This window comes from Aptenodytes forsteri, unplaced genomic scaffold (genome assembly GCF_000699145.1).
Source record: "Aptenodytes forsteri isolate BGI_AS27 unplaced genomic scaffold, ASM69914v1 Scaffold265, whole genome shotgun sequence".
NCBI classification, from domain to species: Eukaryota; Metazoa; Chordata; class Aves; order Sphenisciformes; family Spheniscidae; genus Aptenodytes; species Aptenodytes forsteri.
The window spans coordinates 2,002,251-2,018,808 of NW_008796175.1; the positions used below are offsets into that span (position 1 = coordinate 2,002,251).

At 46.8% G+C, this 16,558-nt stretch overlaps 1 protein-coding gene across 1 annotated transcript in view; it reads right to left on the minus strand.

The window, feature by feature from the left end:
• Positions 1 to 15,688: 15,688 nt before the first annotated feature.
• The window catches only part of LOC103905860 (protein FAM162B), a 5,136-nt gene continuing 4,266 nt past the window's right edge, over positions 15,689 to 16,558 (minus strand). Inside the window, exon 4 of the mRNA XM_019474192.1 lies at positions 15,689 to 16,241. Within this exon, the coding sequence (XP_019329737.1) occupies positions 16,137 to 16,241 (105 nt within the window). The 3' untranslated portion in view covers positions 15,689 to 16,136. The remainder of the gene's footprint in view (positions 16,242 to 16,558) is intronic.

Consider the following 16,558-nt stretch of genomic DNA (forward strand, 5'->3'; position numbering starts at 1 on the left):
TTAGGAACCTATTCTGCATTGAAATTGCTTGTTTTAAAAACAACAACAAAACGCAGAGAGAAGTTATGTGAGAGTGGAAAAATTTTCAGCTGTTCACGATGAAAACAAATGGAGGTTCTGTCCAAGTCAAGAAAATGTCTTGTAGGTTTGTCTTCTAGGAACTGGTGAAAGATCCTGCACTTTCTCATAGCCTCAAAACTGAGATGTAAAATCTGAAAAGTGCTGCCTCTAAAATGGTCGGGTTATTAACTACTGTGCTAAGAATATTTGCTAAATTACATCTTATTTCCAACAACAGGCATCTTTTATTAAGAAACTCAACTTGCATAATCAAGAACCACCCACTGTGAAAAGAATGAAGTGTGTTCTCCAGAGATACAATGGCTTTCTTTACCAGTGCTGTGCCTCAATAAAATGGTAATACATTCTTGACTTGGCAAATGTGGCTTTGGAAAAGAAATCTTATTTTATTATTTATTTATTTATTTATTTATATTTATTTATCTATTGTGGACAGAGAAATTGTTGATTAAATTAAAGCAAAGTCTTAAGGAGCAATAATATATAGTGAACAAACAACAGACCTAATAGACCAACACTAAAAGCAGTCCCTCTTCCAAACTGTCAGCACCAGCTGCAAGCTTTAATGTTTCATTCAGAAGAAACTGAGTGAGCAAAACCATGAAAGAAGGCTATGCTCTTCTCTTTTTTCAAACAACACTTAACTCTTAATAACTAAAAGTTAGAAGCTAGTTAAAGGATTGCTGACAGCATCTCCATCTCACCATTGATGAGAATGAGCCTTGTTTGCTGTCACTTCTTTGTAGTGAAGCTTTTGAGATCTGGCAGACAGATCTGCAGGACAAATTTGCTGTTTTCTACAGAATTCATCATTGCAGTGTTGGCCAGGTTAGGTGGCCCTGAGGTGAGCATGGCTGGACACAGTTAAGCCTCACCCCAGGTTTCCTTCCACACAAAACACAGTTAATGAGTGCATCAAGCTAGCCCTCAAGACCAGGATGACCTGTCCTGGGGATCCTGCACTCACCACCGAGCAGGAGACTTCAACAGGGAAACTTGACAAGAAAACTTCACTGCAAGGCAGCAAATACTGTGTGAGCACAAAAAATTCATCTTTATGCACAGGGAGAGATCTGAGGAGGTGCCCAGGTCCCCCTGCAGGTACTAGGGGGATGAACATCCAGAGCAGCCAGTTTTGTAAAATGTAGTGACAAATTTCAGGAAAAGTCATTTTTTGGCTTGTTTCGCCTGGAAAGAGATGGATCCACTTATCTGCGCTCTGCTGTCCAGGAAGCTTGACTTTTTGGGTGCCTCTTGCACAAGATGCCTCTTGCACAAGACAGCAATATCAAAGATATGCACATTTGTCAGCTCTTAACACTTAAAGGACTCCCAGTAGAGCTTAATTTTACCCTATTTTGTACAAGTTTATAACTGCCGAGCTTTGCTCGCAGAACAGCAGCAAGAGGGATGAAATTTTTAGAGGCTGTATGATGCAGGCATTTCAAGCCAGGTGTTGAGAAACTTCCAAATAAAAGACTTTTCTTTGCCATCTGTAAAAGCTAGGCTCTTATTTCCACTCCCTGTGAGCTTTGCCTGCCTCCTGCGGTAGCAGGGCATACTCTGGCAGCAGATCTTCACCAATGCTGGCAGCTGTGCTGGGGCGACGTGACCCCTGAGCTTCGCAAGTCACAGGAGCGGGCTGAGAGATTTGCATTTGGATTCACAACAAAGAGAAATCTGTTTTAAAAGATTCTCTTGACCAAACTATGAAACTGTTTCTTTTCTTCTTTTGTAAGCATGTGATATTCTTACAAAGAATAGTCAAAAACCATTAAGTTTACTTTGCGTATCTAAGTGATACATGAGGGCATACCACCCTCTATAACAACGTAATGATCTGATCCAGAGAACACTGACATCAGCCAGTATTTTCAGCTATGAAGCAAAACATACTCTCTCCCACTTTCATGGTTGAGTCTTTTCTCTACTTCCATGGAGGTTATGGATGGAGGTGTACTTTTTTTTTTTTAATATTACTGGATGTAATGCAGTTCTATTTTTTAATGATTGAAGCACTGCATTTTGAAAGGCAGTTTTTTCCTCTTTTTTTGCCACTGATATAACATCATTATGTTGTTTGTAGGAATTATGGTTTTTATCTTCCTGTCAACAAAATATGCATGCAAATAGAGTTAGATTATTTATAGAGCAACATCAAATTAAACTGCTTGTATAATGACTTAAAACTGGTTATCGCCATCCTGCATAATATCTGTTTAAACACATCACTTGCAACAAGCTTTCCTAATCAAAGAAGGAAACAAAACCACAATGTCACTAATTTTATGCATGCCATAATGTGCTGTTCAGCTCTCAGCATTGCGGCCCTGTGCAGTGCAGGAGAGTGATGTTTTTACCAATATGCACTCTCCAGCTTCTACACAGCTCTTTGGAGAGTATTGTATTGGCCAAATTTCAGATTTCAGGACTCATAAATGTTTGAAAAGCTGATGGAGACATTCAGGCACATTCTCTTGCTCCTGCCATGCAGTACAGGAGTCTCAGGTGAAGGCTGGGAGCTGTGGTAGCAGGGTGTATCGAGACCTATCCTATCTACAAGCTCTATCCAAATTGGGGATGGGAGGTTCGGGACCACTGGGGTTATTCAGTCACACCATGGAGCATTTTAAACACCCACAAACCTCTGTGGGGCATGGGAGCGTGGGTGGGCAAAGACAACCTACTGGGCTCTGGGATGGCCACCTCCTGGCCCATCTGAGCCAGCCAAGGAGCAGCAGCAGGTCTGAGTGGCTGGGACACACTGCGAGTTTGGTTTTCTCTTCACCCAGATAAGCTGTTGTTGCCTCCAATACCTGCCTCCACCAGCCAGCATGGCTCCACGGCATCACATTTGGCAGAGCTTGGCTGGTTTGCAGCACCTCTGTTGCCCACTGGAGCTTGGCACTGGGCTGCTTTTCCTAGGAAAGGAGCGAGCCTCACATTTTGGGCTGCCCTTCCTGGCTTAGCCTCATCTGCTCACATTAACTGAAAGCTATTAAAATCGTCAAGTACTTCAGAAATGGCTTTTGTCAGAAATACAGCTGCAGTCTGGCTGCATTCTCTCTGGCCAGAGCTACAGTGCAGACTGCAAGGATCCTCACCCCGACATCAAGAAAGCTACCTCTATCCATTTCCAAACTTTCCTGCTTGCCTTATGTGTCCATATACCTGTGACAGAAGCAAGACAATGTCCTCACACCAGCAACAGAGCTACACTGAATGTCTGAGAGAAGGAAGAGTTACCCACACTGACAGCTCATACTGCGTTGCCTTTGCTGGAAGCCATGGGGAGCCCCAAACAAGCTGCAAACACAGCAGTTATTTGACAACAACAACAACAAAACGAACCCAAAACTGCACCCACTGCCTGAGCAGTTGCAATCTCAAAAGTCTGATAAAAGTCTAAGGGGGTGAGGGCAAGCAGCACATTTGGTGAGCAGGGCTTTTGGATGTGGGTGAGGAACTCATGGTCCAGAGTAGCTCGCACGCACAGAGCATGCGTGGTGCACCAGGGACGCCATCTCCAAGCGAGGAGAGGCTGCTCAGTGCTCACAGGGCAGTCCTCATCACACTGAAGCATGCGAGAGTCTGACAGGAAATAAATTGGGCCTTCAGTCAACCATTTAGAAGTGTTAGAAACTCCCCAGTGCGGGTCATTTAATTTGGTAAGAAAAAAAGTAGAGGTGGATTTTTTTTTTCCTGCCTCCCTGACTATTTTTTCCTCTTGGACTCACTCTGCTGGTGATGGAGGAGCTGATGCCACAGAAGGAGTCATTTTGGTGGCTCTAGTCCACACAAAGGCAGGAATCAACCTCTCTTTCTATGAGCTCCCGTTTTTCCTGAACAGTTTAACGATGCTGGGTTTGAAGTGTTGCCATTTACTCATAGAATAAAGTGCAAAGGGGCAAATGCTTCCCTTTTATATCTGTTGTTCATCACAACTACAGCTCTGGTTTGTGTCACTCCTGCACTCAAAAAAATTGTGCCAGTCAAAGGACGGGTATTCCCTTGCAAAGCTGATGCCAGTGGCCAGTATGGATTAGGCAGGGCAGGCAGATGAGGAGAAGCAGACCCCTCCTGTCCTCCTAAGATCTTCTTCTGCCTTCATCCCCCACACGTCCCTGCTGGAAAGAGGAGAAGGAAACCATCCCTCATTTCCCTACCTTTCCAAAACTGAAAGGTAAGAGCAGTGAAAAACTGAAGAAATTGTCTTCCCTCAAAGGGAAAAAGGCCAAGGGAAGGAAAAATAGAGACACTTATGGATCCTACATGAACTCAGTTTTGCACCAACAAAGACCTATTTAAAATGGGAGCAAGTCCTACCCTCAGAGCCCACTCACTGCCTTCTGTTCAGAGAAAATTTGCTTTCTCAACATTTCCCAGCAAGATTATGGATTCACTGAGCTTTAGGAGTGATTAATCAGCACAGTGCTGGCTGACAAAGAAGGCAGGAGCAGTTCCGAGGGCATTTCCTAAGCTGCCAGCCTCCCTCTGAAAGCCACCTGGACGCGCTGCTTCTACTCACAATCCTCACAGATGCCCCAAAGGTGATAGTATTTCTAATAATACCTGCCTGTTCCTTGAGTGTGTAACAGATGAACTGCCTCTAATGGCTACAAGATTTCACCCACAGGTGTAAAATAAACAAGGTCAGAATCCTTTATTTGAGACAAGATGTATTGATTGACAGCCTGGATGCTAAACACACTGAAAAAAAAGATAACTCTAAACCTACAGTGGTGGGAAAATCTTCCGGCTCTGAGGATAGATTTTACATGTCCTGCTGAAACCTGTAGGCAGAGTCTTGGCACAGGAGGGCTTCCTTAAACCAAATTGCCATATTTCTCTGAAGGTGTAAGCTACCTGGCCTGTACCCATGTGTTGCAACCACATGGGGTAGGTGTGATCTTGGAAAGATCTCTACAGCCACGGAAGTCCCTTGAGGTCTGGGCCAGAGGACCCTGCTCCCTGCACCCCTGCAGCTGGAGGTGGCCCAGGCAGCAATGCTGGCATGGAAGCCAGTGGCCAAAACATCCCCATGGCAGGGCTTCACACCCCTCATGCATTTGCTCGAGGCTTTCAGCAATGCGAGGCCTGTGCTTCCCTGAAACCATGGCAACCAGAGATTTACTTTAAAAATAAAGAAATGCTGCATTTCTGGCAGAGGAGATAGCAGCTTCTGCAAGGTGTGAGCATGCTGTCTTCCTGTATCCCTGATCAAATCTGGGCCAGATTCAGTCTCTGTCCAGCTACATAATGGAAACTCATTATTAACAAGGCTGCAGGATTAAGCAGGAGAGGAAACATCTTTGCATATCCGAGCACGAATCCCAGCTGGCCAACAGCAACCACTGCTAAGGTGAACCACTGGAAGAAGGAAGCACTGCCAAACCCACCTCCATCTCAAGTTTGCCTCCACTAAGGATGGATAACCCATTAACAGCAGTTTCCCTCTTTCAGCCCTACTCTGCAGGGCAGGTTTAGCTCCTGCCACTGCAGTGGGACCTGGGTGCCGTGGTCAGTGGCTGGCACCCTGGGCAGGGGGCTGCAACACCAGGAAGGGGACATGCATGGCCTGGACTGCATGGCTCCAGCCCATCTGCTCAGCACTACTACCCGACATCAAAAACCCCAGACAACCAGCCACACAGTGCTCTCTGCTGAGAAGAAGCTTCTGAGTAGAAAAAAAGGAGACCTGCATTTCTCTGGAGAGGCAGCCCTGCTCAGCAAGTCTCTTTCCACACCCAGAAACTGGATTTTTTTACCTGACAGAGGAGGCTGCCAGTAAATCACAGAAGAGCCCGGAGAGGTTTGCTCAGCGGTGGAGGTAATCTGAGTGAGGAGAGGCACTGGTATCTGCTGGTGTAAGAAGGTAGATAAACAGCCGTTTGGCTGGACCCTGAGCTTCCTACTTGGAAAGGTGAAAGAGGAAAAAAAAATAGTCTAACAGGGAGTGGAAAGCCTGACTGGATAGAAACTCAGGCCCCACTTTCTCCTCCCCACTTGACAGCTTTCACATTTTGACTGAACCATAACATTAATAAACAATGTATCATGTGTTCTCACTTTCACGGGCTTTTCACTGACATGTTGACATGTGGTTTCTCATCCTTTTTTATTATAAAACCTGAGCACAGCATCGGGACTCTTCCTGCATTTAGAGCTGACAGCTTGGAGTTTTCACTCATCACAGCTGAAGGCATTAATAAAAGCTATTTTGCTCATGTGCATGAAGTTGAATCTGGGCTTAATGGCTTTTTCTGCCACAGGAAGAAAAAAAAATTAAACCAGTATATTCTGGAACTACTTAAGTCTTAAACAAGTAACAGAATGGTAAGCCAAAGGGAGGAGAAAGTTTTTACTAAAATGTGCTCAGGCATCCAAGCAGAACTTGAGAAATGAGGAAATGCCAGGAGGGAGTTTTCTCTGCAGCAGGCTATTGTTGTAGAGCCTGCAAATTGTACTTAAACACTGAATTGCTCCGTTGTTAGAAGCACTTAAAACATAAACCCGAGCAGAAACAGGTTTCCTTGTTCTGGCTGTAGGAGGTAGTGGAGCTTTTAGATCAATTGTTATGCAAATCTGCCTCTAGTTTCAACCTAGGTTAAAAGCTATTCTCCAGTCAATTAAAATCGGGTCTCTAAAGCGGTTCTTGCACCAAGCTTAATTTTCCATAGATGTCAGGCTGTGGTTTTGCATTTTAAAATGTACTTAGGAGTCCCACTCCTCTCTCACAAGAGATGGGGGGGTGGGCACTAGAAGGAAGTTGGTGAAGGTGCACCAGAGGAGTGGGCTTGCCCTCAGCTGGACACTGAAGCCACCCCAGCAAGGTCCACCAGAAAATCCCACCCCAGACCAAGGGCTGACAGATGCAGATGGTGACATCCATGCAGACATGGATGCCACCTGGCTAAGAGCAGAGCATTTGGCATGTTGATATGGGTGGGCTGAGATGGGGCAGAGCTACGGATCAGATGCAGCCCTGGGACACGATTCCTGCTTTTGTGGCAGGGCACTAGCTCAGAGCAGTGCCCAAAACCAGGGCCCAGGCACAGCTGAAGCAGGAGTGCTTCAGCCACAAAAACTTCACTAACCCTCTATCCAGAGGCTCACAAGGCTACTTCATGCCCTCAGCCTCAGGAGAGGTTCAGGAGGTGCTGCCAGCCCTGCATCAGGCTATGTTGCACTCAGCTCAGCACTTGCACAGCCAGGGAGAGGTTCAGGAGGTGCTGCCAGCACCAGGCTACGTTGCACTCAGCTCAGCACTTGCACAGCCAGCAGAGTGATGCTGCTTCTCCTCCCCGTGAGCACTGGCCGTGCCACCACCCCCCGGAGCACAGGGAAGGGGTCACCAGCTTTTACAGCAGCAAATTTGGAGGGTGCATGGTAGCACTAAACACGCACATGAGCGCACCCAGCACTGCTGCGTCCTGCTCTCCAGCAGCAGGCAGAGCCATGGCACCAAGTTCTCCACCCTGGCACCGAGCTGCCCAGCCCTACGGTCCCCTAGCACTTCGCTTCCTGCCTGTATTACAAAAAACATCTGCAACACCAAGACATGTGCCACACAATCTTCCTTTTTCTAAGGCACTTGGTCTACATTTCCAAAATTAAGCATCAAACGGCTCATAGTTCAAAACTGCAGAATTTTGCACTTCTTAGCAGGGCAGTTTACATGAACTTGTGTTTCCAACTCGCTCTTCTCAGACCACAAGCTGCTACCTGCTCCTCCACCTCTCCAGAGCAAAGCCTGTGTTTCTGGAAGACCAGTGCTGTAAAACTGCTCCTGGGTTTGTGGAACCAGATAAAGAGCATACAGTTGATCTAAACACAGCATTTTACAGCAGGCAGAAAGGTTTCCCCTTCAGCAACGTGCTTTCCTGGCCGATACACAAGTCGGTCTGTAAAATGCATAAGTATGTTGTTAGTCAGGATGCATGATGTGTGTGATGAGCAGTGCACACAGTGCCGAGCCCTTGTCTACAGGAACTGGGTTTGCCAGGGAAGCCCAGGCTGCAAACAGAGCTCATCTCATGCTCAGCAATACCTGAGCAAATAGCAGCGACACCCAGCCAAACACCACAAGCTGGCGAGCACCTGAGTTGCCCCAGCCACACAGCATCCAGGGGGATCAGTGCTGGGGACTCGGCGACACTAATCGTGGGCTGAAAGCTGGCATATGACACGGCGCACACTCCGATGAGGGTAGCAAGACAGAGGGTAGGATAATGGAGGATGATAGCTGTACAGTTAGAAATCATAACGGTTCAGCCTATGCAGAGGGTTAGTTTCCAAGAGAGCTGTTATCTCAGCTCTGATGCCTGGATGTCAGAGCTCCTATGCCTGTTTTATTGGTTAAGTACATGGTTTTATTGCTGTTTATAGAAGTATGCCTGCATACAGAGCAGCAAGGGAGCACATTAGCTGGGAAGCACTGAGCTTGCAGCGACTGCTGTGCGAGGGCATCCAGAGCCCGGCCAAGCCTCCGTGAGAGGGCTGATAAGTGCATGTGGGGGGCTGCCTTAATTTCCAGGTCATGATCCCTGGCTGATGTGTAAAAGCAACTCAAATCACTTTTCCTCGTTGATGAAAATGTTGTTAACAGGGAGGAGGGAGTCAGAGGAAGAGGGCAGCGAAGCCCTCCCTTCTCTTGTGTCACCCTTGGGCTGTTTCCATTTCTCTTCCAGGTTTGTGACTGTTTCTGCACTCTGCCACTTTCTATATTAAATATCACTACTCAATAGTGATACCTTGTATACTCCCAGGGCAGCCCAGCCCTCTGCACTCTGCCACTTTCTATATTAAATATCACTACTCAATAGTGATACCTTTTCAGGTATACTCCCAGGGCAGCCCCACAGGGGCTGGCCACCGCAGCAGGGTCAGAGCAGAGCTCAGCAGCATCTCCAGGCCCCTGGGTGGTGGGGAACCCCTTCCCAACACTCCAAACCCCAGCCCTTAAACTTCACTCATCCTAAGTCCTCAGCTCTAAAAGCAAAACAAGCCCATAAAGGGGTGATGCCTGTGCCAGCCCACACTTGCGCTTGCCCCCTCTCAGGGCAGCCCTGCTCCCAGGGGTGCAGCATTCCCCACCTCTAAAATGGATGACATGGCACTGATTGCCTTTGTGGTGTGCTTTGGGAGCTGCTGAGGAATGCAGGGTTAGATCCCCCAGTAGCAGTAGAGAAGTAGAGTCTTGGCTGCCTCTTCCCAGTGCAAAACTTTCAGCTTCTTTCCACGGGGCTGAAAGAAGAATTCACATCATTCCTCCTTCAGATGAGACAGCCACGCTATTTCACTCTGTCTCAAGGGAAACCTACTTTTGAGATAAAGGTAGGCTGCAGAGATTTTACTTTCCTTTATGTAAATATATGTGTAAAGAAAAAAAGCTGAGGGATATTGCAAATCATTTTCCAGGCTGGTGCATAACTTTGTGCACAGAAAGTGAATCTGGACATGGGTGACTCAGGCTCATGTGCAGGTACACTTTTGCCAGGATTTTTTTTTTTAAGTTATTATTATTATTTCTCTCTGGCTAATTGAAGCAAAATAAAGTATTTGGGCTCAAGCTGCTCTGCTGAACACTCTGTCCTAGTTCTTCCCAAAGAAGACCAGCCCTAAGGTAGTCACTGTACATTAAGAACTTCTTAAAAAGAAGGCCAGTGTCCCACCTGATGAACATTGCAGAGTTCATGTGTTGTGGGAAGTCCGGAGGGTGATGAACCACAGCTACTGCCTGTGCTGGTGGGTTGAGCAGAGGAAGGATGTGACAGCAGGGCAGATGCACCGCTCCACTACCCCCACAGCCAGGCACGCCATTCCCAGCCCAGTCAGGGGCAGGTGAAAGCCCTCTTACCTGTGCTGGCTGAGCTGATGCTGCCCTGGGACCCCCAGAGCAGTTGGGCTCTCACAGCCTGGCTGTTGGGAGGATGGCACCATCTGCTGCAGAGCACACAGGTGCCAGGTCAGAGTTTGGCCTGGAGCAAAGGACACCAGGAGGGAATCAGTCGCCTTTGGGGAGCTGTATGCAAAGTGCCATCTGAGCAGCGGCTGTCTCTGCTCCTCACCCTGTGCAGTTTCCTCCGTGGCTCCCAAAGCCCATCTTGGCAGGACATCTGTGTTATTCCCAGCAGCAGGAGACACTTGCACATCCAGCTGTCACCCATGGAAGTCCACAGACACCTGGACTTCACCTGAAATGAGCTCAAATCCCTCCCCGGTGCATTCAGCAAAGGCAACAAGAGGCAAGTAGATTAAAAAGTCCTCAAACACCATAAACATTAGCAGCTACAGACAGGCTGTGGGAATTGGCACGTTAGATACCGCAGCTGCACAGGCAGCTCCTTGCCCGTTTCTGCAGAGTTTCACTGTGCAGCGCTTGGCAGCCCCACAGCATCCCGTGTGTGGACTCATGCCACAGTAGCGGGTGCCCAGCGGTCCTCAGCTCACAGCATCCCCTGTGCCACCTGCACAATGGCTCTTGGGAGAAGAAAAAAGGAAATGAGTGGGAGAGTACAACATGCAGGAGTTGCATTTTTGCTTTGTATTAAGGCTTGTTGGTCAAGTAAAATTGCCCTCTCATAGGGCTTAGAGCACTGAAATGCTGGGATATTTAACTGTCTGCCTTTCAAGGTTTACTCCAGCCCCTTAGTACAGTCTGGAACCGCATTCTGGAGGTTGGTCCATCCTCCCTGGAGCAGCATTGCTTTAATGACACCTTTACAGCCCTAATGGATGTCCTTGGTAAAGATTATAGCCCTGCTGTTAGAAATTTTTGCAGGACAATGCTTAGACAATGATAAAATACCTGCCGGGGAGCTAAGAGTTTGGGGTGTAACAGTGGTGCAATTCACGGTGCACCACATGAGTTGTGTGTGCATTCATACATTCTGCAGAAACATTAACCATTAGTAATGATTGTAATTAGCCTATGACTAATTCATTAGGCTATTTTGGTTTCTATTTCATTCAGAAAAAGTCTCAGGACCATGCGTCATCTGGGAGAAGTACATTACAAACTGGCATGCAAATCCCTTGGTTTTCTGGTCTAGTCTCACCCAGCAGTTTCTGATAACTCTGCTCATGCTGCAGAGCATACATAAATCATGAGTGAGCCCAACTATTTCCTATGATATCCTGTTCCAGACTGACCTCCTCCCTCTGGCAAACCCTCACACACCCAGCAACAGCAGTCCCTTCCCAAATAGCCCAAGGACCCTTCATTGAGGAAACGCAATGCTACAGAGGAAGAGTCAGATTCCAGCTTTAGATTTCCATGCAGAAAGCTGTCTCATGCACAGACAAGGTGTGGAGCCAGCTAGACCAATGTGGTGTTGAGGTTTGTGTCCAGATCCTGTGCAGAGCAAAGAAATTAAATAATCAGGTCCTTTAAGAGCCCTTCAGGAGCTACCTACTTATCATATGACTGTCACAGAGGTTTTGCAATAAATCATACAGCACTAATGATCATCAAACTACTTAACCATGGAAAATTGCTTTAATGTTACCTCAATGCATTAATGAACGATCCATTAATTAATTCAAACTATTGGACATTGGCCTTGCTTTCCTGCTAGGCTAGAATGACTTTGTGCCAAATCCAAACAGGAGAGTGGTGTTTAAGCCATCTCTGAAATCATGATGGGCATGAGGACCACAGATACCTGTGGACCAGCAGCAGCCAGTGCTTATTTGCTGCAATGATGCTGAGCAAAGGAGAAAGCAGGAGGCTGCTCCAAGCTGGAAAGATCTTTGTGGTAAGAGGGAGCAGGTCCCTTTACAGATTCAAACCATCATTGCATCTCACCCAAAGGAGACCTTCAACCTTGAAGCTCCTTTGAACTGACCCTTGGCAGTCCCAGGAACTGTAAACTGCAGGTTTACAGCCACTGGCTGGCCATGCTGCTCCCGCAGGTGCTGGTGCCTTGGGCACAGACAGAGGAGAACAAGTTTCTGATGCATCACCACTGTGCTTTTTGATTTTCTAGGGTATTCAGAAAAGTCTGGAAAGCTTTTACATCCTTTCGTTCTGCAAAAGTACTAGATTATTGATTCTATGCTAAACCAAACAAAAAAATCTATTTGGATTGTTTATGAAGAGGCTCCTAATGTAATAAATCACTTGATACAGGAATAAATTCACTATAGTGTCAATCACTTAATTGGCCAGTAAGCCAGTGATACCCACCAAGCAATGGTTAGAAACTGCAGGTGTTTTGAACATAGCAGGAATCCATCTCCAAACGATAGCTGAGGGTTGACTAGTTACACACAGGAAAGAGTTGAGATGGGATGTTTTATATTCCATATTGAAGACAATGTCCAGTGCCTGGAAACTGAAGCTGCATGCGTTCAGCCTTAAAATATGCAGCAGTTTCCCAGCTTGGTGGGAGATTAAACACTGAAAGAACAGGGAAGTCTTTAAAATGAGATCTTTCTGAATGGCAAGATTTCATCTTCATCAAGGGAAAAAGTCCTTTGCAAGTGCAGGATCACGTCGGACTTGCTGAATCCCAGGAGAAGAGCTGCACATAGCAGATGGATGGAAAGAAATCAAGTGTCACTAGAAACCCCCTGAGCAGGTCAAAAGGAGAGGCAAAATGAGTAAGGAAGGGACTGAGATCTCCTGAGCTCAGACTTCCCCATCTCACACCTTTTCTCCAAGGCACAGGGATGCTCATGATGCAGAGCCTCCCATACGAGCTTGATCTCACCACATTGGCAGAAGAAAGCTCAGTGCACCCAGCTCTGCCCCACAGCAGCCTAGCTCCCTGGAGAAGCTGAGTCTCTGGAAATCACCGAGACTTCAAAAAATGGTGGATGATAACCTTAATTCACAGCCAGGACGAACTGCAGCACTGATTTTAATGGAAACAAAATTAGATCAACTCCAGCTACTAAGGAAAATCTTCCCTAATAATTGTTTTCATAACGCAAATCTCTACGGCACCAGCCACCAGCACATTGTTAACCATTTCCATATAGGAGTGCGTTAAAATGGCAAAATCCCTGCAAGGGACAAAGTGTTCTTTCCTCCCGGTACAGAGCAGTAAACAAGGAGGTGAGAGCTGAAAGGACTCACCCTTGGTGTCCCTGCACATTGTGGCAAACCAGCACACTCTCAGCGCCATTCCCTGCCTCAGAGAGGAGCCAGCCCCTCACATTGTCCTCAGGGCCAGGCTGGGGAAATACAGAGCACATAATTAAAAAGGGAAGAATAGCTCCTACCTAATAACAACTCCCATCCCTTTTTTAAATGACTGGGGGATCAGGTGTGACACTGAAGCAATATAGATGGGAGGGGAAATAAAAAAAACCCACAACCCTAAAGTGGTGAAGATTAGCCAATTATACATTCAGGAAGCTGTGTTAATTAGAAGCTTTTCAAGAGAAGAGTTAAAGGACTTTGCAAATAGATGGAAACCGATTTTAACAAGCAGTGATAAGTCCCAGTGTTGGAGAGGCATCAGCAGTGCAATGTCCTGTGCTGGCATCTCCAGTTACTACGGGGGATGGCTCCAGCCGAGGCTGCACTACACCAGCGCCAGCAGCCACCCGCAACCGACCAAGTGCAAGCCAGCAATTAGTGTGATTGATTTTCTGGGGAATATTATGATATTAAAATGAAAAATCATGTAGCCGGGACTGGTAAAGGATTATTCCCTACATAATAGTCATAGCTCTTTGTGAGAGCCCAAAAGCACCTGGGTCATCTGACCGCTCAGAAGTGGCCCATCATCAGTGGCTCAGGGAGGAGGAATTGATTTTTCTTTTTTCTTAACGACCATGTGTAATGCAGCAGCTTCATGCACTAGTCAACAGAGACCCAGGCTGTTTAAGAGGCTTTGATAATAGCTCACACCTGAAGCAGGTTTTTTTTTCCCAAGCAGAGGAAAGTTCAGAGCAGAGAGCGGAACAAGTCACAATTAATTTGCTTGTTCTTTATGTATGGTTATGGTTATCTCCTTTCCTGCTTAAGTCAGGGAAGCTTAGGACATGGATGTGGATTTGTTTACGAGCATCGAAATGTCAAAATGGGTTCCTTTAAGTGTTACATGTGCTTTCTTAAAGAGAGCATGTGAAAACCACTTAAGAATTAAAAAAAAAAAAACCAAACAAACAAAAAAAAAACCACCAAAAGACTGACCAGAGCTGTTTTAGTTTATCCCCAAATGAACACTAACTTTGAGGTAATTCTTGAGGTTTATTGCACTAACCAAGAAAAGCAGGTCATGTAAAATGAAAGAGCCCATACTACCTGTGCAGACAAAAGTGCCTTCTCAGCAGAGACTTGTTCACTCTGTGCTTGTCCTAGACCATTATTTTCACTTCCCTGAGATGTGCTTCATGAGGAATACTACAGGGCGCAGACATCACTTGGTGAACTGTACTGCACGGGGCTGTGAGTTGGAAACAAGGACTGCAAACACCGAGCTGTGACAGATGTAACACACACTCCTCATCCTAAAAGGGTCTGCAACATGGAGAAAAGTGCTCCTAAGAAGCATCAGAGGGAAAAAGCTGCCCAACGACCACAGGTACAGAAGATGGAGTCCCAGAGCCCAGCAACTGCTGACTGCCTGCCAATGCCCCAGCCCGTCCTTGCCAGCAGCTTGTTCATGTAGTGACACACCAGCAATAAGTGGACATGATTTTTGACACAATAAACCCCAGAGACCTGAGCGGGAGCTTCCAGACACCTCTGGGGCACAAGTGCAACTGGTCCAAGTAATAAACCTTGCAAAGGCCAAGCCTTGATGTGATGCTCAGGACACTGCACAAAGGCTGAGTGTGGTTACAGCATTTGCCATCTCCTATGGCAGCCAGGGTGAGACGGCTGGGCTTTGTCACTCCATGTCCCTTGGCACCCCATGCAGCGCACCCAGCTCCACCAGCCTGTCTTACGGGTCTTGAGGGGTTACGAATGATGCATGGGGGCTCAGACCGTCAGCGCCCACAAGCACGAACTGGGGCCTGTCTTGAAGTTTAATCACTTCATGAAAATGAAACTTTCAATATTTCATTAGGATGTCTCCCATCTGTTAAACATCATCCCAGAGAGTTTGGTGACACTTTAAATGAATCTGTGAAGAGATGCATTTGTTTTAGATGTAATTGGACAGCTGTTTTATTACGAATTAATGAACTATGACAATTAAAGAGTCCAGTTTTAGCAAACCATGTATTAACAATCACTCCTGACTAAAATCACAACTAAGCACATGCTAGAAAACTTTCATGACAATGACTGGAAGCAGAAGATGAAAAACCAGTGAGGTGCAACAGGACGAGAGGTGCCTCCACAGGGCAGGCTCCCTGTGCCAGGCACGGGTTCCCCAAACTGCCCCGCAGCAACCAAACCACTCCACATGCCCACGCTACCACTCCACATCACTACCATCTCCTCTGGCCCAAAGCCCCTTTTGGCCCAAATCAGTTGTCAGGGTCTGCTAACACTCCTCTGTCTTCCCAGCCCCTCTTCATGCTCACATCCCCCCTCTCCCCTGGCCACGGGACGCCACGAGGGGATGGGGAGGGAGAAGGGACAGTGATGGCAGCAGGCTCAGAGGTAGAGATAATTGACCTCTTTGTGCTTGCAAAACATGTTTCAGACTCCTTTTCCCCCTGCTCTGGGTCACTTTGGCCAAGGCTGTTTGTGCTAGAGGCATTGCACAGAACGGGATGCTCTCTGATGTAGGGCCACATCCTTCCTGGCTGCGAGGAGACAGCCCCACAGCCATGCTGAGCATCAGCAGCACCACAAAAAGCTGATGCTGAGCTGGGGAGTCCTGCATCTGTCCTTCCCACACTTTCCAGCTTAGAAGAGATTTCTGTATTTCAGCAGAACCCAGTGCCAAATACCAGAGGCCACAGAAAGCAGCTGTTGGAGTTTCCATAGGAGTTTCCCAGTTTGTATGGAACAGTTTTTAAGCAGTGAAGTCTTAGCCCTGAGAATTTCAGTGAAAAAGCTCCAAAGAGTTAAACGAAGACAGGTACGTATGCCATGTGTGCAAATCACTTATCTCCTGCCATTAAAATAAATCTGTTCCCAATCATTGTGGCTTCCCAACAGCTGCCTCATCTTTCTCCACTTCAGCCCTCCATTTGGCCTTCTTTTCTATGTTCATCCTCAGCAGCGTCTGATCCCTTTTAGCAGCCTTGAAAAGAAATGGTGAAAATCATTGCATGCGCACATTTCCCACCACTAAATTTCCCCACATTTGCACCACTTGCTTTAACACTCCACTGTCCTTTTTGATATTTTGCAGTGACAGAAGTTAATGTGTTTCCTTGTTTTACCAAATTTTCAGCATTTGCAGCTCTGATTAGCAGGAAAATTACACTGTAAATTGTTTACAGGTGCACTGGGACATGCAACTCAGGCTGGAGACCCTCCTTCCCCAGCAGTGGGACTGGAAGAAGCAAGTGTCACAGCTCTTGGCAGCCACGGTGGCACACAGGCTAGGCAGGCAGG